The 27,283-nt window shown below is 41.6% G+C and overlaps 1 protein-coding gene across 3 annotated transcripts in view; it reads left to right on the top strand.

Annotated features, from left to right (window-relative positions):
* The window catches only part of bsnb (bassoon (presynaptic cytomatrix protein) b), a 61,899-nt gene that overhangs the window by 25,956 nt on the left and 8,660 nt on the right, over positions 1–27,283 (top strand). For 2 of the 3 annotated variants that reach the window (XM_027279749.1, XM_027279747.1), the window contains exons 4-5: positions 16,863–17,666; positions 19,118–25,474. In XM_027279749.1, the coding sequence (XP_027135550.1) occupies positions 16,863–17,666; positions 19,118–25,474 (7,161 nt within the window). The remainder of the gene's footprint in view (positions 1–16,862; positions 17,667–19,117; positions 25,475–27,283) is intronic. The other variant, XM_027279750.1, reaches the window with a different exon arrangement.

Here is a 27,283-nt window from a genome sequence, read left to right as displayed (position 1 = left end):
TTGGTCTGCCAGAAACAGCACAGAGCTGAAATGAGGCCAACGTTTAAACAATCCATGTTTGCATCAACATATTTACCGACAGATGACTCATTTTTTTTTTACATTCTGCTACTCACCTACTTATTACGTCACCTTTACCATGCAGTAAAGCATGCAGCACAGTATATGATGACACACACACACACATACACGTACACAAGCATGCTTGCAGTCTCATTCTGTAATATGCTCGGCTGTGACAAAGCAATTACAGTCAGAGACTGTGCAAAGAGAGACCTTTTAACAGTCTGTAACACTGTCTGCAGTAACTATATATCGGCTCACTTTTATGTGCCTAGAATACAAGATGCAGTAAACTATGCAGCTATAACGTGATGAAATGAGAAATGAGCACGTTTGACTTTTTTTTCTTCTTCTTTTTTTCCGCACAAAATGAACCCTTAAAATCGATGTTTAATTGTGGAACATGATGTTGACTCAGCTGAAGAATTGCTCATATCCAACAGCTACTCCGAGCTATGCTCAGATTTAATCTGTATCTTGAGTTACAGCAATTCTGTTAATTTAAAATTTCTTTTAATCAGGACTACAAATTGCCCTTGAGGACACATCGAGGACAGAGTAAACATATGTAGATCATGTAGAATTTGTGAATGTGTCACAGCTCTGCAGGAACACAGTTGCCGCGCTCACACTAGGAGCACACAGTATAGCCGAACATGTCATTCTCAAACATGCTGGAAGTGTTTTCTGAAGGTTGGCACCAGCCCGTGTCTCCCTTAGGAGTCCCATCCAAAGCCAGATGGCTGCCGGCGCCATGCATCCAAGCCTGCCGCGCTCAGCCTGGCTGCTCCCAGAGTGATGATGGTACACCATCACAGATTCACCCACCCACCCGGGCCACAATCAGCTGCTTGTCACCTTTTAACACTTCCATGTTCGCTCGCGCTGCACGTACTACGTGCTTATACAAGCTAGCGCGCACATAGTACTGGTGCAAGAATCCAGACGCCCACGTGCATCTTACACATGCTGCACATGTCAGGATGCATGTAATCACACCCACTGAAGCATGGGAACTAACACAGTACATACACTGTGGACTATAGCATTCTAACAGGTTAATAAAGACTACCAACAATAACACCATTATATAACAACCAAGTTAATAAATGGTGAATTGGATAAATAATACATTTGATTTATGGTACCATTTTAAAATGTTAATGCTAAATTATCTGGCAGCTTTGCAAACACCCACATACTCACTCACAGTATGGACACCCACACACGTCATTGTACCCCACTGTTCTCCCGTTTCAAATATATTAAAAGGGTGTACTCACCTCGCTGTAAAACTGTCAGTATGCCAAAAGCAGGAATATATTCTTGTGAAATAATTCATTGTTGGCCTGTACCTTATTTTATTTCAGCTCTTTCTCAAATGTTTTAGCATTCTCTTACATTGTACAGATGTAGGTGACGTGCCCAGTACATAAAATGTTCCCGTTGACATTCGTTAATGTGTCACTTGTTGTTTCGTTCTCTCTTTTCTCTCCTTGTCTCAGATCAGGATGGATCTACACATGCACCCTCCTTCTCTTTCCACGTTTCAGTGCTCCTCTCCCTCCGTTTTGCATCCCTCTTCCTCCTGTCCACATGCCTTAGTTGGGGGACCGCTTGCTGTTGACACATTGATTGAATTGGCAATTACTTCTGGTTGAATCGCTCGCAGTTGACATTGCAACACGGGTACTGAGCCCTCCTGATTCAGTCTGCGCTCTGTTGATTTAGCAGCAGCACGAGGGCGAGCATTTTAAAACCCCTGCCCATATAATAAAACAGAGTATTTATAAGAGGTCACGCAGACACAAACAAAAACAGACTGAGACGGGTGTGTTTCTCTGTGTGTGTCTGTGTGTCTGCTTGGGGCGGGGGCTCGTAGAGAGTCTTTCTAATCCATGTTGAGGGAGTGTAGTGATCCCCTTGAGTGCGACGCTTAACCCCAGCACATCGTTGTAAAGATCCACCCACACAAATTGTGCCATGTGAGAATACTAAGCCTTATTGGATGATTAAACTGAGACAATGCTGTTTTGTCTGATACATAAATTAGCACTGATGAAGAAAATGCTATGAAGAAAAAAAAGGGTTTCCACCTATAAACCCTGTATGTATAACGAGACGATAAAAGTTCGATTTAAATTACATGAATTTCACCCGAAATCCTCGTGCCACTGTGTATTCACTAACAAACGTCAGCGTGTAACCGCCTTGCAGTAGACAGGAAGACAGGAAGATGATGTGTGAAGTACAGCAACGACTGTTTCCCGTTGAGATTATGTGGCACCCAGCACAGATGGCTCGCTGGTTTGGAGGCTTAAATGCCACTCACTCTCATCTCTGGGACCTTTGTGTTTGGCAGCAGTCTCTGGGCTCAGGCTGAGCTGGAGTTGCGTACACTTTGTTTACCCCTGTATATCACAGACCAGCAGAGGGATCCAGAGCAAAACAGTGTTTCCATCACAGCCTTGTGCTCTTTTAAGATCTTTGAATTTTTTTTTTCTTTCTTCTGATTCCAATGTCAGGGAGTAAAAAAGGGGTCAGAGGAAAATCTACAATGACTAGGATCATTTGACACTGCGATTGCATTGTATGTGCCTTATTCTGCTCAGCGTCTGGGCACCATAAGTGCTCATTTTTCATATCTTTGAGGTCAACCGCAACCTGTTCCAAGCCCTGCCTGCTCCAGCAGCAATATCAGCTCTTGATGAATGACTATCCAAGAACGCAGTAACCAAACTGAAGTTGAATTACTCCTCCAGTCTTTTTCTGTGGTTCTATCTTCAAATGCCCTTCCTCTCCTACCTTGTGAGGGAATGTGCTTTGAAGCCTATGAGGGACCTCAGCATCGGCTTAATCACCTTTTCAGAACTCATCATCTTCAAGGCCCGGTGGCTATGCTAACAAGCTTTAGTGATGCTCCGAGGGGCTCCTGGCAGTGCTGTGTCTATCCTCGCTGTCAGACCCACAGAGGTAGGGCGGAGCAGTCCTCCCACCACCAGCTACTCGGCCATCCTCTCTCAACACAGTCGGCGCTCCCGCTCTGTCTTCTCTGCAGCACCTCAGGCATGAAACTACTTCCCAATGCCCGGCAATAAGAAAGAAGAAGGGTGTTAGTTGAATGTGCACTAGAATGTACTTCGAGTCTGCAAATACTAAAAGGCTTGCAACACAAATGTGAGATTATGGAACAGAGACATGCAGTTGTATGTCAGGGGAACACATTCAGACAGAGGGAGAGCTATAATGAAAGGGAGCAGGAGATTGAGAGACAAAATGAAAGAGATAAAGCTCTCTGATCGCACAGATATTACATTTAACCCCTTGCTAATCTTCTCAGTGCTGCAGCTGTCGGGCAACAATGGAGATGGCCAGATCAGCTAGTGAGGGTCTGGGATGCTGCTCTGTGCAGTGACCTGACAACAATAACAACAATAGCAAAATGAGGACCATTACACTCAGCCGGAGAGGCGCTCTTCCGACTGCCTCCATTAGTGAAGACAGCAGGGCTGCTAGTGCAGTTTAATGCTGGGGGCGTGACACAACAACTGAAGGAAGTGAAATCATTCTTAATGGATTTTACTTGGTCACTGTCAATTACGTGCTTTCTTATAAACGCCTCACTTCACAAACACCGCATATAGCTTTTTGTATCAAATTCATCCTTTAAGCTGGATTAATGTACAAAAAGATGCAGCAGACGTGTCTGATCAATCTACCTTACTTAAAGGCATTTGTAATTTGAGGTGTTGTTGTGCACAGTCAGTGTGTTAGCTATAGTAGACAGCGATCACCGTGTTCCCAGTTTGGAGAAGCAGGCAGAACAAAGAAATAAAGAAAAGCATTGTTAAGGACAGGATCAGCAGAGACATCTGTATTTTCGCACATAAACTATATACTATATCTACTATATATCGTATAGATATCTATATATCTATACCTACAGTATATATCTATTAGTACTTTCTATAAGTAGTTCTATAAGTACAACCACTTAAAAAAACACTGAACTATGCCTTTAATGCACTTTATCTCTCCTCTCAGTTCACCACATGGTCTGCCACCTTTTCCATCCTTCCATTAACAACTCTAATGGGTTAATCCACAGTACAAAGAAGTGAAGTGAACTATTTCCCATGAAAATGTCAGCATCTTAAATGGCTTAAATAGCCCCCGTACAAGTACGAGTTAATGTATTCCTGTATTATCAGCAGTAAGCCATTTTCCCCCCTCTATAGACAAGTTGCTCGCTTGAGGCATCAATGAATGATTTTCAGATCAAGTACGAGACAAGTCCAAAGTGGCGGGCGGTTTATCCTTAAATAAACTTTCTTTCATAATGTCACATTTGTAAAGTTTTTACTGTTTCTTGTGTTGCCCTGATAACATGCAGCCACTGTGCATACTAAGATACTAAGGACAGGACACTGTCAATCAAATCTGTTCAAGCCATACCGACAAAGTCTCAATGAAGCAAATTCATGTTTAACATTTGACATTTTCAAGGCTTCAGAAAAGATTAATCTTCTTTAATACTGGTTACTTTCCTTTCACACATCAGTGTCTCATTAGGTTATATGTTTAAAGACATTTGCAACATTTGTCATGTAAATATTAAATTGAATGTTTGCCTGTAATAAACAACGTGTCTGAACGACTCGTGTAGCATTAGTAGACGTGCATTTTTCTTCAGCTTGACTACACGCTGCACGCTGGTGATAGGTTATAGGCTTGAGTAACTTGTCTAAAAGATGAATGTAAGATACATGAATTGTATTTGCTTGGCTGATTGTTGTAGATTTGCCTTGCAGGAGTATTAGAAACTCATAATAATAAAACAGGGCCGAGGAGACAGCCTGATTAACTTGTCCTGGGGACAGACATATGCGACGAGACACATGACTTGTTTTGGCTTGGCTGCCAACCACAGTGTAAAATATATCTGTTTGGCTGCGACTTGATTAACACTTTGGATAACAGATGTATGTTTAGAGGGCTGACTTTTGTTTTTGCCACTTTCTTATTCTGTTATAGCTTCAGAGGATTTTTTGCAAGGCGCACATCTGACTGTTAAATCTTCCTGCGAGCCCACAGGAGTGAGCAAATTAACCACAGCCTCACCCACCCTCTGTATGATGCTGCAGACAAACTATACGGTTATTGACCAGTGCATACATCTGACTTAATCTCATTCAGCCGCACTGGAATACTGTCTCATTATCTTGCTGACATTAAGCCTGTGTGCTGATTAAAGACTGAAAAGGTGGAGAATGGCGAATGAATCAGGAGATGTGGCTGCACAATCAAGGAGGCAGGTAGTGTAGGAAGGTAAGAGTAACACATCAAAGACTTCTTATTATACTAGACTGCATTAGACAGTTTGACCACAGAGAGGAGCGCATTCACTAAACTAAGCTGAGCTGCGTGCTGCCGCTCTGGGTGCTTTTTAAACAAGATTGCAGAGGGATAAACACCTGCAATTCATCTTGAATAATCAGGCCAAATTAGCAGTGCTGGGCTTAATAGGCTTACCAAAAGAAAAAAAAAAAGGAGAGCTATAAGGAAATACCAGTACAGTTTAAGGTGTCCCTTGAATGCTGTCTTACAAGTCCTGAAGTGTGTGAAGTGCGATATTGGATTGTTCTTGTCCTCTAGGAAAGATTTCACTTCTTTGAGGGATGGAGGAGGTGGATCCTCAGAATCTGCCTTAAAGATTCAGTTATATTTAGACATGGTGGAGGCGATGGATTAGGCTTATTATATACCTTGTTTAATACTTACGGGCTTCATATATGATGGTGATTAGGTAATGTTTAATGTTGTTGTGGATTTCAAAAAACTCCCGCATTTATAGTTTTGTATTGTGTGTTTAATTTCTATTTCCGAATACCAAGACAGATGAGAATCTGTCCTTTTAAGGATGTCTTATAGCTTCCTCTAAATGTAAACCTGCAGAAAGGCTATAAATATAATTCCCCGGTCTGTGTCTGAGCCAGATTCACTTCAAAAAGAAGATGTATGGTTAGAAGCACACTTTCAGCCAAAACGATCTTGTGGGATCACTTGAATGTCTTCTCACAGTGTCTTATTTATGTATCGAGCGACCCCCTACTGAGGCAGGACAGTCTCGCCAAAGTGATCGGCCCCTAAGTGCTGGGGCAAAACAGAAAGGGGACACCTGTTGTTTCTGTTGAAACGGATAGAAACAGACAGAATAAGTAAATAAAGAGCAGAAAACATGACCTGACCCTGTCTTACCCAGCCCCTGGAGGGACAGCAGAGAGACACACACACTTAATGGCAGATGACACACTGTTGTCCTGCAGCGAGACACACAAAACAGTTATTTCATATGTAGACCGCTACTGTTCTAGAAAGCCATTAACCTTCTACTGTAAACACTTTAGCGATGTGTTTGTTTGTGCACATTAGTCACGTACTAATGAAGTATAAGAGGGTTAGCTTTTAAGAACTCGTTGGACAAAGATCTGCAAGTTCTTATATTAATCACTTAAATCTTTTTTTTTTCATTCAGTCAGTCAATTGATCTATCGATTGAATTTGGTTTATGACTTAATACCTACAAAGCTAATGACATTGCAATCAGCCTCAGCTGTACATACTACTTACATACATCCTTATTGCTCATTGCTTTGTACTAGTACAGTGTTACATAGCTCCTAGTCTGGCTATGAACTCTTAGTACTGATAAAATATAGAGAATAAGGAATTTCATCTTCCTCAGTTGTGTTTATTATGTAAAATTGAGGAAGGGTAGAGTTGAGCTGGACACAAGCAGTGACAGATGTGTTGCGCTGTGGCGTTTGCTGTGTTTTGTCAAAAGCATTAAAATAAAGTTTTTTTTAGTATATTCAGCTTGTATTTCTCACTTGGGAGATGCTTGCAAAGCCTCCCACACGAGAGTCTTCATGCTTTAAGTCTGACCTTGTTCAGACTGAGCTGAAATTACTGTAATAAAAATACTTTCCGTAACTAGGCTTGACTTCCTTCCTGCAAGTTGTCCTATTGAACACACCCCTGCTCTGTGACCCTGAGGCAGAGGAAGCCGTAGTATTTATTCAGAGCTACGTAGTGTGAGGTGTTTATTTGGGCCTGCAGAACTCATTGTGACGATCTATCCACTTTATTTGTATATTCATTTCGAATGTACTGGATGGAACTCTATTTGAGTGACTATGGTCGAGTCCTGCTTGCGCAGTGGATGATCCTTCATTTCCTCTCTAATCCACAGGCCTCACCACGTGTCCCCATTGAAGGAGTCCCAGGGGATTAACCTATATACCTGCTGACTCTTACTGACCTGTCACAGCCGTGGTGTGGCATGGCACAGCCTGGCACTCTTCTGTAACATGTGCTTGGTCACGGTTCACACTGCGCACTTGGTAGTCCTAAACCACTGTTCATTCAGACTGTGCATAATAGAAATTGATACGGTGGTTTAAAGGGATCTAATAGGACTTTGATAGAGTAACCTGCTCTGCTGATCTCTGATCTTTATCATGGATATTACTGCATCCAAACAGGATTGAATACAGTGAGTATGGTTATTTGTAGTGAATTTTATTTTTCATTGAATGCTTGACATTTTTGCTTAAAATCCCTCATGTCCATACTTCACATGCAGCGTGTTTCGATGTTCTTATGCTACTTTACTGGTATTAAATGTATCCGTGTCTGTGTGTCTTGGCAGCCAACTGTGCATGACATATTTCCCCACTCACCTTAAACTCACCCCGTTCACACCTGCTTGGCAGCGCACCCCTGTGCACGTGGTAGTTAATAATTCACAGTGACCCTCTGCTCCCCTGACCTTCACTTGTTACAAATTAATTATGATCTCCTCTGTTGTACGCCTCATTAATCTCTGCGAGACAGAAACTTACGGCTCTTTGTTCTTATGTGAGGGTTGACGCGGCCATCGCTTTTGTTGCGCGTTGTCAAAAAGAATTCACGTTTGGGTTTTGATGGGGGAGATGTGAAAGCTATTGTTTGAATTATTCTGGGATAACTCGTGTAAGATGGAGGGTAGACAGAAGTGTGACAGAAGTAAAAGTTTGTGGGAGAGGATTACACATGATGCGTGACAGTGTCGGCGCAAATGTTTAATATCGCCGTGCGCTGCTGTCACGTTTCTTTGCAGAAAGTTTGTAGCTGCCTTTTAACATTACCGCAGTTTTCTTTTGCACTTTGCGATTTCTATTTAGAGCAAAACTACCACTTAGTATGAAGTCATCTCCCTTTCCTTTGTCATAATAAGCACCTCAAATATTAGAGGTATATGACGACACTTAATGACAGCTGACATTTCTTGCTCACAGCTTGTGTTCTGGGTCCTGGCAGAGAAACCATGCGGGGGACAGACTCTTGCTGTGAGTTGACAGACAGTGAGAGCAGAGTACTGACGGTGTGTAGGTTACACACAGTATGTCTTCTTGCATCTGTGTTAAAATATACCTGTGTGTGTGTGTCAGAAGTAAAAAGGGACAGGTGGATGTGACTCTCACCAAGAACTTAGATATTAAAAAAGGCTTGTGTTAAATATGCAGTCGAGGACAAGTGAAATATTTAGCAGGATGCTTGAATCTGTGAGTGTTTGTTCATGTTGTTGTGTGGGTGTGTATGCTCCCACAGGGCTCCATATCGCTCTATGAAATTATGCACTCTCTGGCTCCCTCCATCGGTAGGAAATATTAAAATGTTTCATAATATTCTTGCCTCACCAGCAGTTCTACCTCTCTGGGTCTGTTATCTGTGCACATGTCTTGTAAACATTACATTACCTATATTTCATGTTTTCAACTAAAAAAGATAGAAAGGTCTGTGAGTTGAGCTGTTAAGCAGTATCACCTTTTATTTTAGCACTGTAGTGTAAAAGAGGAGATGTACAGCATAGTTTCTTTAAGGCAGGAGCCCACTGGGGGCATTCATACTGTAGTAGTGATCTCTCCCTGAAGAAAAACTCACTCGTAGCTCCATAGTTGCATTTCAGCTCGAGAGCTGGAGCCACTGGTCCATTAGGAGTTCACATACAAAACTAAATCATTCAAAAGAAAGAAATGAAGACAAATGAGCTACACAAGAACAAACATTTAATTATCTGAAACAAGACATCTACATAATGTCTCAAATTAGCATGTTGTTGTTTTTCACACTGGATCTAATGAGAGGTAGTTTGAACAAATAAATGACTCTACAGTATGTGACAGTGTGCAGACAAAGTGAGCGACTAGCTGGTGAACATACTGAAACCATTTGCTGCTAAAGAGCCAGATATTTCCCTCAGTAGTTTGTGGAGAGGGACTTGCATACGTTGGGTGAATGTAACGAACCAACCGCTGTAAATGTGCCGTAAGCAAACAGTTATAAAACATATAAAACAGTTAGTATAGCTTTAAAGATATAATATGTAAAAATGTCTAAAAACACTATGTTATATATTTTGTTGAGTACTTACATCCAAAATGTTTCCAACAATGTTAAAACCCAGAGACCTGTGTGATTTTATTCATGTCAGTAGTGCATATCTCGGCGTTTCCTTACTTGCTTTTAGATGCTATAACTACAGGCATGGGATACGTCAGAGAGTAAGGAAAGGAAGTCAGCGAATATGATTAAATGTGTAGGGTTAATACAATATCAATATCATGAACAATTTCTGCCTGATTCATAGAGACTGCCTGTCGGATAGATTTTCAATAGCAATGGTGGTTGTTTAACAGACAACATCTCCCATGATCCCCCAGTGCGTTATAGCATCATCAAAGTACGTCTTTTGTCATTGTTTGCATGTAAGAAGCGTCCTAGCGGCAGAAAATTGCATACTGTATGTTTGATAGTTGTGTAGCAGTATTGAATGAATAAACAATCATGGCAATTCCTGTTTTGAGCCACACTCTGGGAGACCATTCTGCAGGGGTTTGCAATTAAATTTTTTCGCTTCCTGTGTGCAAGTTTGCCTGAAGAGAATTGCTTTTTTTGCACATCACCGTTGTTGTTGTTTTTTTACAACTTGAAGATCACCTTTTATAGCCTGAAGTCCATCTGCTACTTGCGTCAGCTTGGTCTTCTTGCTTCATTACATTTTAGCAATTTTTGCCTTAATTGGATCGCTGCAAATTGAGAGAGACAGTAAACATGGATGGATTTTAATTCAGGATGGTACATTCCTTAATCAAATTAAGCTCCATCTGAGGGCTTTTAATTTGTCATTCACATACCTGCTTCTAGCCTTGCTCGTCATTAGTAGTTTGCAGTCTGGATAATTAATATGCTTTCCTTGCTACATAACATATTCTTGGTGAATTTATACCCAACCGCATTTGCATAGACTAGACAGACACACACGCAGTCATGCAAATACTTGCATGTAGACTCTTGGGTTGCTCGGACACATGCACGTGCACACGTGATCAGGGCTGTAACGTTTCAGCAAGCCCCTCTGAGAGTGGAAAAAATCTATGAGAATGGGATCAATCTCTCTAACCTTTTCCTTGTGGTATCCTGCAGTGTTCAATCTCTCATTATTTTGACAGTGAAAGGGCAGCTTTTCTGGCTGGGAGCTGATTGGATGAAGCACCACTATGCCGGTGTTAACACTATCCACCTTTGTTTCTCATAGCAGGTTTAGGTTCACTCACTCAGCTCGGAGATGTGCAACTGCGAAAAATAACTGCTGGAGGAGCTCCACAATGCAAGACATATAACACATATAAGCTGAGAATATATATATTTATAGACTCTGATATTCTATTGCTACAATAACGGATCCAATAAACACATATTCAGCATAAACAATATATAATAATAAATATAATAAAGAGAAAACTAAATAGAACAAACATAAAATAAACACTGACACTGTACCACTGACAAAACTAAGTTTCCAGGGGACACTAAAAACCAATGAACACATCCCGGTCATACAGTCAAAATATATAAATGGAAACATTTAAATTGTTACCTCATTTATATGCAAAGTTTTTTCTTTTTTAAACTTTTCAAGCTGCACATGTGGTGTTGAATTGGTAAAGATGTTTTCTTAATTTGCCTGTTTGTCAGATTGCAGCACGCTGAGCACTCAGCTGAGCAGGATTATTAATATTCACAGACACAGAATTTATAAACAGTAGCTGGGTCATTTAAGGACAAGAACATCAGACGTGGCTTTGGCTTTATGGTAGAGATCATTGAGTTCAGTAAAGTTTAGCTTGCTCTCTTTGTGGTTCTCTTGTACCAGGTCTCAAAAGGTTTCAATCTGAAATGCTAAATGTGCAATATTGAAATTTTAGCTAGAGATGCAGTTAACACATCGATGCTGTAGACTGTCAGAAGGGTTTAGTCCCAGTGTTAAAAAGACGTCAGACTTCATGTAAAAAGACTTCCTTTTCTGTTGACTCATTACATGTTGCAGCTTATAAGAGCAGACACCAAATGCTTTAAATGTAACTGATAGATTACTGTCAGCGTGTAGACTTGTCAGCCGCATCTGAGCTACAGTTCAGGGTAAAGGATAAGTACACCCTCCACTGAGGGGACAAGTTAACCTCCTGCCATTTAATGAGGTTACCAGTTCACTAACGAGATGATCTCACTAACAAACTGCTGCCGTCAGACACACACACACACACACACACACACACACACAAAACAAATCCTTCCAAAACACTAAAATTGAGATATTGAGTGAACGATAAAACACAACAGAACTACAGTTCAGAGCCAGTAAAGTCAGTTATTAATATAAGAAAAACAGTTTTTTTCAAAACAAAGTATTTTCTGTTTGAAGAAAACATTTCATTATCTGTCTCTTTTGTACGTTTAGTTGAAATGTAATTTCCATTTATTGAGCTGCTGAAGCGCTGTTCTTGGACGTACAGTTAAAAAAGTAGAAAGGGATTGCCAGAGTGAATTCATTGCTCTGTTTTCAAGGTGCATTAAAGGCCTGTCTCAGAGGCTCAAGTCTTTTATACGGACCTGATTTTCTCCACACAGTGTGGGTAGAGGTGGGAAGCACGGCCCACATTGCTCACTGCTATACAAGCTAAAGCACTCTACATGAATAATTTGCTACTCCCAGCTCCGGTTTGGCCTTACTCCTCTCTTCCCTTCACCCACGCAGTGATGTTATGCTGATTCAGGAGCAAAGAGGGGAGTTTAGCAGTGCCAAAATGGCAGGGAGAAACCATCTCTGTGGAATATAAATGTATTAGTACACTGTAATACTATAATTAGTATCTCATTTAGGTATCTAATGAAATTCTGCTGCCATGAACCTATCCAAAAAATAGTAAAAGCTAAATTCGATGTGGTTTTGAGGAAGTTGGAAGAGTGAGTACAGACGTCAGAGGTTGGGGAGTATCTTTAGATATGATGATCATGTGATCATGCATGCATGTGAACACACAGCATGTCTGTCTATATGGTAGCATAGCTTCGGTAGTTTATACTGTCGGTTTCAGTGTGCGCGAGCTGCTCGCAAACACACAGACGCTGACATTTCAGAAACATTTTTATTTTTTTTTACATGTGAAAGCATCAGCACAGATGGCTAGTTCTGAGAGTACTGCACCTGTTTATATATAGCTTCTCAGTAGAGCACTTGAGAGAGATGAAAACAAAGCAAGTCTGTCTGTTTGGCATGCCAATGGCTCCATCCACGCTTCGTGGTCTCAGTTGAGACAATAGATTCCTGCAGGATTTGGCCACGCTAAGACAAGTTTCATCTTGAACGGAAAAATAGCATCAGTAAAAATAGCATGTTACACATAGATTTCAAATGTAGCCACCATTATCTGTCTGTTTATACTGTGATATATTACATGAGGCAGATCTTGTATTTAGTGATGAGACTTTGTGGGTGAATTTTTTAAGTAGTAGCCTGCAGTTCTCACAGTCAGCGTGATTTTTACTGTCCTTGAAAGGTTTTTAAACTGGCCAAGTGTTTGTCACGCTCTTATTTTATCTCCTTTTATGCTGAAAAATGTTGTAGCTGCCCACACTATTCCAACATTATCGTGACTGAGCTGCATATTTGCACAGTAGTCGTGATTCAAATGGAATCATGTCTAAACGAGGCAGTTACATAATTGAACACTCGTGTTGCATAAGGGCTGTGATTGGGTCATTGTTAACAGAAAAACAGAATACCCACTGTGCAGCAGCAGTCGATAAATATTAAAAGTTCATTCAGCAAATGTGCCACTGCAGGTGAAAGGAGGCATTGGTGGAGTATCCAGGGTGGTGCAGGGCTGGTGGTGACAGGAATCCCAGTGTGGAGATGTGAGACAAACAAAGCTGGATGTCACATGAGGATGGCAGACAGGGGGTTTCCCGAGGCACAGAGGAAAATCTAAAAGTCAAACATCACAGAGTAGCAGACCGTAGCACTGTCATCACTAGGAAACCTGGACGATCTGGAAGGTTTTATGCAGCATGGGTTGACTGATTAGGTGAAAGTGTCGCAAGCAGGCAGGTGAGAGAACCAGCGGCCACGCCCAAAGACTCACAAACACAGAGGGAAAGGGAGGGGAGGGAGGAGAAAGCACTTGGAAGTAAGGAGACGGATAGCCTCCACTTAACCTTAATCTTTTTTTTTTTATTATTTCAGTATTTTGATGTTTTATAGACTAGACCAGTGCTAAAAGTTCACTTAATATGGGGTGTACATTTTGTCAGGTGGCTTAAAACACAGTAATGTTGGGATGGATTGATAATGATAATTGATAATCTCTGTGTCTGCTGAAGATGTAATATGTCATTCGTTTGTTAACATGAGAATAATAACAACTAGAAAACGCCACAATAGTAATGTAACAAGCTCTATGTCTTTAAAAACTGATAAATATAGATTTGAATCAGACCTGCAACAATGAATGATTAATTGATTAGCTACAATTCTGATGATATAAATAAATTCTGATAAACTCCACAGGTTTGCTCTTGTCAATTGTGCATAACTGTTTGTTTTTACAGACTTCTGTGACTTTAAACTGGATATTTTTGAGTTCAGGACAGACAAAACATGACATTTCAGGATATCACCTTGGTAATACTGTAGCACTCAAGCCCGGACTCGATGTTTTTTCTTTTGTCTTGGACTTTTTGGTATTTACACTTGGTCAAATATTCTCTTTGGTCTCGGCCTAGTCCAACAATATATATATAGTTTGTTTTTCTGAAGTAACTTCCTCCTTCCAAACAGTGACATCTGTGTTGTTTAACAGATGTCTGTTGTTTGTTACATCTTCCATTGGCAGCCCAAGCTAGGAACCGTAATTTATTTTCATATTTTTTTTTTTTCAGCTGTTCACACAGCTGCAAGTGGAGAGAGGGAGGGTGTCTGTGACTTTATAATATCTTGGTAAATAAGTCTGTGTAGTGAATAGAAATGCAATTAAAGGTTTTTTTTGTTTCAACATCAAGTTACACTTAAGCTTTATGTGACTTTTAAGGGCCTGTAATTAAACAGTATTCATTTGATCATACAGTGTGATTACACTGCGCTTGCTTTACGAGGTTAAAGTTTTGTCTTTGGAGAGTGCTGAGTACGATATCATGTGAAATTGCTATACTTAAAGTAAACGATATGCATTAATTTGATCCTACAGCGTTGATACAATGTACTTGCATTTTAATTATTACAAATAATAGTGCAATAAGATCATCTAGATATAGATAATGAACTGTCTTTCTTGCAGCCCAATTATAAACAGATAGATAGGTGGTCTTTGCACCTTGGCCTGTGGAAACATAGACTTTTGTCACTATTTGCTGACATTTACAGACCAAATAATTAATCGAGAACATTGTCAGGGGAAATTGCCTCAAGTGAACCTCCGAAGATTGTGAACAGAAAAATATTTATTTGTGAATCTTTTCATTTTGTTTGTCAAGAAGGTGAACAAACTGTCTGCAGTGACTTATATAAACAGCAGTTTACTTTCAATGTATAGTAATTGCATCACATGGTAAATATTACATCTTTTGTGGCTGTCATCTTCACCACCACCTTCCCTCTTCCACTCACACTCAACATCATTATTTCACCACCACTTTTTCCTTCCTGCTTTTTCCATCCTCCTCCTCATCCTTTTTTCAGCCTCTTCTGTTACATTTTGGCTGTACCTTTGTCTCCTACCACCCACATCAGCATGTGGTTAGCCATTGTTTGTGGATTCTTTTGTATTCACAAATCAGTTTTACTGGACAAACAGCAGAAGAGTCTTTTAAAAGCCTGTATCCATCCTTCATCGTGACCAATGAGAGAAACACTTTTTTTTTCTACAGAAATCCAGGGGACATACAAGGAGCCCTGAAAAGAACAAATCAATCTCTCACTCACACAGAGCATGATCAATTTCTTCACACGGGTAGTAAAAAAGAAGACAGACTGTGTCATACGCCCAGGAGACTTGTCTGTCAAGCACTGGTCTCTGGGATCTCTAGATTAAGATCCCTATCGCACTGTTAGGATGTTCCTTGCTGGCTAAATGATTGTCACTCTCTGTCTATTTCTTTTTGTCTTACTCAGAATGTAGGTCTTTCTCAGTTATTTATATAATTTGGCCACCCAGACATGTCAGACATGTGACAGAGGTGACATAATCCCAGTAACTTACACAAGTACTGATTGTATTTGAGAGTTACAATATGAGGAAAATGTAAAGGCATTTGTAAAAAAAATCATGTTTTTGTAACCTTCTCTGGCATCTTGACTTGTTTGGACTGCAATAAAGGTGTCCTCTGATACAGTCATTGAACACCTGTATTGTTTTTATTTATATATATATATATATATATTTTTTTTTATTATTTGTTGTTATTTGCGCTTTTGAAGTATGACGCCAATAAAGGAAATTATTTACTGGGCAGATGGTAATCAGCAATAGAGATGTTTATGAGGTTATTTGTTTTGTTTTTCGTGTCCGTACGTCTTCCTCTTCAGGCCTCAGGCACAGATGATTATCATAGTAATGGAGGGCTGTGTTACAAACATGGTGCTGCCACCTCTCCCTTCAGCTTTCATAACCTGTAATATAACCATTTCTTTCCATTGAGCAGTTTCATCGATCTGCTGCATTGACCTGAAATTGAATCTGTTTATGTTAATATCCTGTCTTCGATGGGTTTCGTTCTTGATTTTTAGCAGTGTCAGAATCTATAACTACCTCCAAACATAGGGTTTGGTGAGGATGACTGTGAAGGACAAGTCCTCTTCTTGCAGATAGAAGGTTTGCTCCATAAAGGCTCCATAAAAGGTTTAATGACAGTTGCACCCCTCCTAATCTAATAACAGATGTGTTAATTTGTATTCACATAGCACTCTGCCTTCTGTGTACCCTGTTTGAGAGTGCTTAATGTTGTCAAATGATTAAGTCTTCAAGAAGAGATGAAAGGCCTTGTTTGGACAGGCTTTCAAATATTTAGTTGCTCAGCCTATACTTAGTTCTTGGCACTGCATGACCACTGATAACAACTTTCTGATTGAATTTAGCCACATTTATACTTCTCTACCCATCAGTCATCATCAGTAATAATGAAATGTGTTGACACAGTGTCAATATCACATTAAACACCAATGGTGAGCATACTTTGTGTATTTAGACATTTCTGACAATTTTCCTGCTTGTTTTCTTATTGCTGGTACTCGTGGCATTCTGCACTTTAGTATTTTTTGTTGCTGAATAATGTACATGAATAATAGAGTTGCAATAAAATGTGCTTTTGTTTGTTTCATTTCAACATTGCTGATTGCTGTTCTCTTTGTGCTTGATTTTCAGAATAAAGAATGGCTATGCTTGAACTGCCAGACGCAGAGGGCTCTGTCAGGAAGCTTGGGAGATATTCCAGCTCCTGTTCCACAGCCCGTGGGATCCCCCCGGCCACCTGCTACAGCCAATCAACAACCACCTCAGCAGAAAGGGCCCAATCAACTTTCAGGGCCTAGGCCCACAGGTCCTCAACAACAGAAACCAACGGGTCCCCAAGTAAGTGGCCCTGTCCTGCCCTCTTCTGTGAAACAGGCTGGGCCTACACCCCATACCAAGGGGCCCAGCCAAACTACCCCTCAAACCAAGGGGTCTACCCAACCTAAGGGTTCAACTCAACCTCCTTCCCAAACTAAGGGTCCAACACAACCTTCAGCTCAGAGTAAGGCACCACAAACTAAAGGTCCTAGTCAATCACATGCTCAAAGTAAGGGCCCTGTTCAGTCTGCCAATCAAATGAAGGGCCCGAGCCAGGCCAAAGGGCCGACTCAGGCAAAGGGATCTGCTCAGTCTTCTGCTCAGACTAAGGGCCCTTCTCATCCTTCTGGTGCCAAGGCGTCATCCACCCCTGGTAAAGTTGCACCCAACCATGCCAAGGCCTCTCCCAACCAATCAAAAACAGCACCTGCTCAGTCTAAACCCACAGGTAACAACCAGGCCCGCAAACAGCCGCAGAGCCAGGAGAAGACAAAAGTCACATCTAAATCTCTAAAAGAAGATGTCAAGGCCTTGCCAAAGAAGGCATTGTCAGAGACTATCACTTCTCCAAAAGACATGAAGATAACTGAAGATGCACAGAAGTCAAGACACCATGAAGTGAGCTACCTGCAACTTCTTCGCCTTCACCTGTTACTCTTGATTCACCATTATGATTTTTTATTTTTTTTTGCTTCATTGAAGTAATTGTAACCATTTCTCATCATCATCGTCATCACCATTGCCATTGTCATCATCATTTTACTCATCCATTCCATGCCAGTTTTGTCGGCATTATCCTATCTTTATCTCTCTTGTTTTTTAATTCTTCTTGTAACTTCTCGAGTTTTTGTCGTTAACATGATTTAGTTTTTTATTGTTCTTATCCAAGATCCTTCTTCAAAATCACAAGTTTCATCTTATTGATCATGCTCAACACTCATAAACTTATCATCAGTAGTAGTAGTTATCATTTAATGGTAACTAATGTAATAATACTTACTACGTATGTGTTCGTCACACACGTTTATTGAAGGAAATCCTACAAATGCGACTTTCTTCATCATCACAATATCTTTACCACTACCATCTTCACCCTTATCATTCTTGCCATCATTCTTGTCATCATCCGTGTCATCATCCTTGTCATCATCCTTGTCATCATCATCATTCGTCATGATAATCATTGTCATCATCATCAACATCCTTATCATCATTATCATGTTTCAGTGGCATCATCCTCATCTTCAGCCTGTTCCCTCATTTCACCACCTGGTTTTTGTACATGTTATTTTATTTGTATCAAACGCAAGCTTTTCGTTCAATGTGACACTTCGTGATGATATTTTAAGCATTCTAAGCATGTTCGTTATTCTTCAATGGTTCGAAGAATGCAGTGGAGAATGCGTCAAAGATGGAAATCAAGCATGTAATCAAATGACATTTGTCTGTAGATGTTTGTATGTTCAGCTGTCTGTTATATTCACTCTGTGTGTCAGTGTATTTATCCATCTGTGTGTACATAACTTAGAAAGGCAAACTCAACCCAAATTAATAGAATATGATCTTTAGCTTTAATAATCTACAAAATAAGATTATATTCATAAACAAGTTAAAATAAGATTTAACTGATTGTCCTGTTGTGCTTTTCATATATCTAAAGAGTAAAATATGTTTACATATTTTTTTTTAGGATAATGTATAAATGGTGGTTAATTTTCTTAAAATTTCTAAATTTCTAAAATAAAAACATAATAAATATTTGGGTTGATTTTAGCCTTAAGTGTTAATTTATCTGGTTGTTTGATTAAGGGTTTGTTCTTTCCAATGTAATTATTCTCTAATATCTTAGTATTAGCCTGTTTCAACTGCATTAGGTCCAGTGCATTAATTTGACTCCCTATTATCTAAAAGTGCTCATGAACATGTCACTGCTGATGAGTTCAATGAAATAGTGGGATGCAATGTGTGCACTGAGGCTTGTAATAGTTCTTGCCATGAGTTAATTTAGGAAAAGAAGTATGCCCTTTTCTACTTCTGACCTGTCTCCTTCTCTTTCTCTCTTTCTTCAGGATTACAACAAATCAAGTACACACAGTTTAAGTGACACTGGATACTCATCGGATGGGATCTCTAGCTCTCATGGGGAGATTACAGGCCAGATACGGGAAGAAGGAATCAAGCTCAGTGAAAGAGGTGCATCCATTCCTTCAGAAATCACCAAGCTAGAGAGCTCCATGAAGCCTCTACTAGAGTCAAAGACTGCCTCGGACCAGAAGCACAGGCCACATTCGCTGTCTGTTGGACAGGACTACAGTCCGGATGATGATGCCGCAAGGGATGAATCAGAGGATGACCTCAGTTGTAAGCTTCGCCATGATTATGTGGAAGACAGCAGTGAAAGTGGTCTTTCACCATTGCCAGTAAGACAAAAGAAATCACATAAAGATGTAACAGATGAGGAATACATGAGGAGGCAAATAATGGAAATGAGTGCTGATGAAGAGGAGTTGGAAGAACATGGAAACCAGAAGACTAAAAGGGGCCATAAAACCAGTGGAGATCTGAGTAAAGAGAGGCGGCGACTCTCACACCATTCTAATAGTTTTGAGGATGAAACCAAGACATCAGAGGGTGCTTATAATGCAAATGAAGAGGAAGATGTTGTAATGGCTGGAGGCCTTCGCCGTTTTAAGACCATTGAGCTGAATAACACCAATAGCTACAATCGAGAAATGGAGCTCAGCACTGAACATGACCTTAGAGAACCTGAGCTAGAGATGGAGAGTCTTACTGGTTCTCCTGAGGAGCGCTCCAAGGGAGAATATTCCTCCACCCTACCTGCCACCACTCCCAGCTACACCTCTGGAACATCCCCCACATCTGTGTCATCCATGGAAGATGACAGTGACAGCAGCCCCAGTCGTAGGGCAAGACTAGAAGAGGCAAAGCAGCAGAGGAAAGCTCGACATCGGTCCCATGGCCCACTGCTGCCCACTATTGAGGACTCATCTGAAGAGGATGAGCTCAGAGAGGAGGAAGAACTACTTAGAGAACAGGAGCAAATGAGAGATCTGGAGCAACAGAGGATTCGAAGCACTGCTCGAAAAACAAAGAGGGACAAAGAGGAGCTTCGGGCACAGAGACGTAGGGAAAGATCCAAAACACCCCCCAGTAATCTCTCTCCTATTGAGGATGCATCACCAACAGAAGAGCTGAGACAAGCTGCAGAGATGGAGGAGCTTCACAGATCATCATGTTCTGAATACTCACCATCTATGGACTCGGAGGCAGAGGGCTTTGAGATGATTGGTGGAAAACTTTACAAATCAGGAAATGAATATAACCTCCCAACCTTCACATCACTCTACTCCCCAACAGAAAAGACCTCGGCAACATCACCATCAGATAAAACACTAAAAAGTGCAGAGGAGGTCTATGAGGAGATGATGAAGAAAGCACAGCTTATGCAGAGGCAAGGACAAACAGTCCAGCAGAGAGGTGTCTCTCAGCATGACAAACACCATCTTGACACTGGAACCTCCCTAACTCCTGGCTCAAGCCCAACACAGGTTACTGCACCTATGTCCTTCTCCACAACAGGGAGTGATCCAAGAATTCCAGGAATTCATGCAGCACAGCATTTATCAAAAGAAACGCAAAATAGGATGATGACACAGAGTGCCAAAATTGAAGGTGTTGTTGGGGTTGCCACAACCAAAGCCCAAGTCAGTCAGACTGCCACAACTCGACAAGCAGGTAGCACAGTGCCTGGCAGCAACAGAACAGGGTCACAGAGGCCAACACAGGCACCACCTGACCCTGGAGCAACCTCCCTAACCTCTAAAGTCTTTTCCCTTTTTAAAGGTCCCAGTCCCCCAGTTTCCCCTACCACTTCTCCAGCACAAAGCCCAACACATACACCATCTGTAAGACCAGCTGGTGGTAGTGGCAGGCAGCTCCCATCTTTGCCTGGTGGTCCAACTGCAGCATCCCATGTACAGGCACCTCAAAGGGCAAGTTCACCACGTCTTGCACGACAACAGTCCTCCCAAGAGTCACCAGTGATGGTGATCACATTAGCTTCTGATGCAACAAGTCCTGCCAAGCCACACACTGTAAATTCTTCCACTTCCCCTTTGTCATCACCAACACAGGTCAGTTGTAAAACCTTGTATAGCTCCCAGCCACCTTCAACAAGCTCCCCAACATCGCCACAAATGCATCCATCACAGCAGTCTCCTAAACATCCTTCACAGATGGCTCAAAATGTTGATAAAGTAAATGTTGGTATAAGCACCATGACCACAATTGCCAATAGTCGTGGAACTATTTCAAATATTGGACAAACAACAAACACTAGTGTGGTGGATTTGAGAAGGCCAGCTCCAATTATAATGACAGACCAGGGGATGGACCTAACATCCCTAGCCTCTGACACGAGAAGATACTCATTAGGAGCAGATCAGCCATCTGGTCGACAGACATTGGTGCAACCTCTTATTATGAACCTGAATGCACAAGAGCAGCCACAGATATCTTTATCAACACCAACCACAGTTAGCATCACAGTTACGGGTTCTAAGATATCCCAACCCAAGCAACCAGTTGTGTATGGTGATCCTTTGCAAAACCGTGTGGATTTGGGCCAGTGTCTTGTAGGACCTGTGTGTTTAACCCAGAGTAAAACAGCAGTTACTGATCCAACAATTCCCAAAATTGATGCCTGCCTGGAGAATTTGGGTATACAACAGCAACAACTGCAATTGCAGCAGCAGAAGCTCCTGCAGCAGCAACAGCTTCTTGAGCAGCAGCTCCAGCAGCACCAACAACAATCCTCTTTTGCTCGTTACAATTTAGCTAATCAGGTCCAGCCACTGCTACTGAAAAAAGACCTTGTAGTGAGCCAGACAACCAGTTCTCAGGCTGTAGTGACTGCTAGTGCCATTCCTAAAGTATCCCCCATGGCTCCACCATCAGTGTCTGGGACTTCTGCTTCTAATGCTACCCATGAAATCTATAGTGGAGTTGCCTTAGAGCTGAAAAACAAGCCAATAGTGATGAACTTGTCCACAGGTAAGCCCCATGTTATGATGGTGCAACTTGATGAGAGTAACACAGCACAGGGGGGCACAGTGACTCAACTGGTAAAGCGAGAGGAACCTCCTCCCCCTCCTCAGGTCTTGGATCTCACTGGACAGATTAAACCAGAAAACCAGGTGGCTTGTTGTGATGTTGTTTACAAACTGCCCTTTGCTGGTTCCTGTACAGGGTCATTCACTCAAAAGCCTACAACGGTATCCGCAGATAATAATCCTACCACTGAAACCTCTCAAGCAGCCCAACCTCCCCCTCCAACACACTATAATGTCAGCCAACAACAACAGCAACTACAACAACAGCAGCAACAGCAACAACAACAACAACATCAACAACAACAACAACAACAACAACGGCAACAGCAGCAACAACAACTACAACTACAACAACAACAACAACAACAACAGCAGCCTCAAGCTACACAAGGAATGACGGAGGAACATAAACCATATCAACCACCAACAGACCCCTCAGGAAGAATTCAGCCCTCCATGTCTGATACTAATCTGCCTTCTATGAGTGATGCTGGTCACTATCAGAGTAATGTCCAGGGGGGTCTGGCAGTAGATCTTAGCAGCATGAATCAGGCTTATGATGGTGGATACCTTGGCATGGGAGCACAGTATGGATCTTACACAGACTTGCGTTCTCAAGGAGATTCAGCAGGCCCTTCATTACCCCTTCGCCGATATGGCTCCATGTCAAATATCAATTCAGACTATGCCTATGGTTCTCGTGACCTTACAGGGTCACAGGACTCCAATCTGGCTCAGTACAGTGCAACCACTGCCAGGGAAATCAGTCGCATGTGTGCAGCACTAAACTCAGCGGACCAGTTTGGGAGCCGGTATGCAAGTAATCCTGAACTGATACCATATGAAGCTGGAAGGGGTGGAACTTTAGCTAGGCTAAATCTCCACCAAAGCTTTGCGGCAATGAGAGCAAACCTATTGTATGCCCCAGATGGAAGACCAACAGCAAATGGTCAAACCCTAACAAATCTCATAAATGCAAGACAAGCAAGTATACGCGCCATGTATCCTGCAGCTATGAGAGGAGGTGATGGCATGATATATTCCACCATAAACACTCCCATAGCCTCTACATTACCAATTACCACCCAGCCCTCCTCTGTTATGCGTCCCATGCCTAGAGGAATTTACAGACCATACCCTACAGGTGTAACTGCTGTACCATTGGCTAGCCTTACCAGGTTGCCTCAAGTGACTCCCAGAATGCCTCTGTCCACACAGGGACCATATTCCTACCCTCCTCCAAACCAGTACCCCACGCCAGTCACACCATCAGGAAGTGTGTCTGATGTAAACCAGGAAACTCCTATGTACCTTGGAAAGCCTTTAACAACAGTTCCTACACAAACAGCTGCAACCATTCCACCAACTCAACCTGCAGCACACTTAGGACCACAAAGTGTACCAGCAACTGGTATGCAAACCACAGCGGATCAACAAACAGGCCGCACTCAACTTACCTCACAGAGTGTTACATCCCTTTCCCATGGCCAACCTCCAATTGTCCAGGCAGTTCAGGCTCAAATGCAGCCACAACAGTTACCTGCTCAAACTGAACCTTTATCTTTGACTCAAACCCAACCACAAGTTCAATCCATTAGTCAACCTCAACCACAGGGCCAGCCACAGGTTACACCCCACGGTACTGCCCTAGTACCAAGTTCCAAACTTTCTCCTCCTATAGATGGCCAGCAAGGAAAGGAAGATGAGAGACTGAGTCAGCAACAAGAGCACATGCTGCAGCTAGAGCGAGAGCGCGTGGAATTGGAGAAATTACGGCAGCTGCGCCTGCATGAGGAGCTTGAGAGAGATCGTATGGAGCTTCAGCGACACAGAGAAAAAGAACAACTACTTGTACAGCGTGAGATTCAGGAACTGCATACAATCAAACAACAAGTCCTGCAGCAACAGCAAGCAGAGCGGGAGACGCAGCTCATTATGCAAAGAGAACAACTAGCCCAGCAGAGAATGCAGCTTGAACAAATTCAATCTCTGCAGCATCAGCTTCAGCAGCAGTTGGAGGAGCAAAAAAGGCAAAAGACAGCAGCAGTGGAGGCAGCAGCTGCTGCGGCAGCAGAGGCAGCCGCTGCCTCAGCAGCAGTGGCAGCAGCAGCAACATCCTCCCAGGGTACTATACAAGGGGTAGTTGTTGGAGGACAGACCCCTCAAGGGTTCATTATTTGTGACCAGAGTGGAAGAGTTATTCAACAAGATAGACAGAGTGTTCAGTTTTGGCAGGATGGGCAAGTGGTCCAAGCCATGGTGGCTGCTCGACCTATTCATAGTTCTGCCTCTGAAATGTCTTTGAGAAGCAGTGACAAACAGGCTGATCCCAAGCTTATGAAAAAGCAGAATTCCATGCCTCGGCTGAGGGATGGCGCAGAGGAGGACTCTGTGAAGCGTATTACAGACAGCTGTGTGCAAACAGACGATGAAGATGGAGAAGACAGATTCATGAACAGACGTAGGAGAACAAGGCGTATTGCAGACTGCAGTGTGCAGACTGATGAGGAGGATCAGGGAGAATGGGAACAGCAGCCAGTAAGGCGCAGGCGATCACGTGTATCCAAGCACGCTGAATCTAGCGGTGAGGCTAAATCAGAAGGGTCATCTAAAGTGGCTTCTGCAAGTATAGCTATACAGACCACAAATGATTCATCGTGCCAAACAGAGCCCGACCAACTAGGCCGGGTTTCCCCTGCAATCCACATTACTATGGCAGAGACCTCAAAGGTTGACCTATTACATTACATAGCTGCCCCTGAAAGGACACACAAAGGAGAGAGTCTGGCCTGCCAGACAGAACCAGAACCTCAGTCTCACGGTGTGGTTGTCCCTCAGCTGAGTGTCCCTACAACTATTAGTCCGTACTCCACCAGTCTGCATATAGTGGGTGCAAATACATCTGACCCAACCTCTCCTAGACTGCAAGGAGTTGCTAAGTTTGAGAGGAGGAAACCAGATCCACTGGAAATTGGTTATCAGCAACAAAATGAGTCTCCATCCCGCCAGCCCCCCAAATCTCCCCAGGTGCTATACTCCCCTGTATCTCCATTGTCTCCTCATCGCATGCTGGAGACAACATTTGCCTCCCAGGAGAAGCTCAACAAAGCCCATGTTACACCGCAGCAGAAGGCCTTTACTGCGGAGTCACCCCAACGCCACCAGACCCTACCAAGACCCATAAAAAGTGTGCAGCGGTCGATGTCGGATCCCAAGCCTCTCAGCCCCACATCGGAGGACCCTGCTAAGAACAGGTTCTCCCCATATCATCAGCAAGCTTTGTCCAACAGTCAGGTACGAAACCATCACTTTTATCAGTTATCTGAATTTATGAATGCTTACCAAAATAAAAAAGTCGAATATGAAAATATGTATTTCAGGGATATTATTATATTATAATTTTCACCAAATAGTAGAGTAGTTTCTTTAAATAAAGATAAATAAAGCTGCATAAATAGAGGCTAAAAGTAGGGTTTATAAAAATCCACAAATCATTGATATTGCCTTAGGTCCCCTGAAGAGATGTGAGTCTTTTGATCAAATACAACATATGTTTTTGCTGCTGATACACAAGTTTACCATACACATGTATTTACATGGTATAATATTCTGTGTGTTTTTGTAGGAACATTATTAAATGCATTATTCATTAGAAGTCACACTGAAATGATCATAAAATAGCATTTTTGCATTATGGCAATCCAAATAAAATTAGATCGGTTTGTTCCACATGTACAAGAGCCAATTAGCATGTAGGGAAACATAAATAAAGGCCTTTAGTTTTCTAGTAATTGTCAGATCATTGTCTGAAATAAAAAATATAAAATTAAATAAATATATTACATGCTGAATATGCTTTATGTGGACATAGTTGATCGCACAGGATCTGGCATTGAGAAGGTGACAGAATGTTCTCATGAGAGCAGCTGGCCATGCCAGAAAAGCTTTTCCCATCATCCTTTTCTGCTATATCTCCACCCTTATCGTCCCCCCTTTCTACTCTTTTAGTCTGTTTTCCTCTCTCTCTCTCTCTCTCTCTCTCTCTCTCTCTTTTCCTGTCATGTCATCTATATCTAGCAAACCCTGAAGAGTTGCCAAGGGGACATGCAATGTGATGGTGCTTTGCTGTCTTCCTGATTGTTAGCAGCTGGTCATTAGCATTGCTCTGCACTTAGATCAAAATTAGTAAGAGAAGCAAAGATAGAAATCAGATTTCAGGCATTTTACACATTTGCTCTTTTAATCTTTAGTGTTAGTGTTTCATACACGGCTCTCTTGTGGATACTTATAAAATCAGCATGGATCTACCCAACACAGCCATTTTGTAAGTATTAGACAAGCATAGAGGTTTTTTAAGTTGTGTTGATGTTTTAATATTTTACTGTTCTTACCTGCATGTTGAGCAACGTGAAAAGGACCAAAAAATGTGGATACTTGATCAAAGGAGGAACATTTAATATATTTTTGAAAATAATACTTGTCTCTTGGCAGTTGGTAAAAATTAATTTGACGTTTCATGCTTATGTTTACATTTAATTAGATACTCAAACACACTCCTCTTTGTTCAGTATTGTATATATAAAAAAATGTTCAGTCTAGAGTAGATCCTTCATTCAGCAAATTCTTTATGAATTGAAAAAGCACAAATGCTGCTTTGCTGATATATTGGTAATGATACATATTTCATATTTAATTAATTGCAATAAGTTATGTTGTTGTTTAATATCCAAAGTAACATGGTTGAATTGTACCTAAGTGAAACCACTTTGCAATATTATTAAGTAATAGAAGTGCTTTGTTTTGACTGCCACCACTAAATATTACTTATCATTGTTAATCAAGCATAAAATGAAAAATGTCACTTAGTGTCTTTGGAAATTGTGATCAATATAATGAAATCAAATTTTCTTAACTGAACTACTGATGAAGCCAATACTCCTATAGTACAGAGGTTAAATAGCACCAAGTAGTCTGACAACATATCAGGCTACATAGCCTCTCACTTAGATCTAGGGATGAAGGAATATGCAGACCCTCTGTGAGGACCCAGTGTATAGTAATGAGTCTGATTTACATAAACACGTTCTGTTTATAGCTCAGTGT

Source organism: Larimichthys crocea, chromosome VI (genome assembly GCF_000972845.2).
Source record: "Larimichthys crocea isolate SSNF chromosome VI, L_crocea_2.0, whole genome shotgun sequence".
Classification (NCBI taxonomy): domain Eukaryota; kingdom Metazoa; phylum Chordata; class Actinopteri; family Sciaenidae; genus Larimichthys; species Larimichthys crocea.
This window is presented reverse-complemented; position numbering and strand designations above follow the sequence as displayed.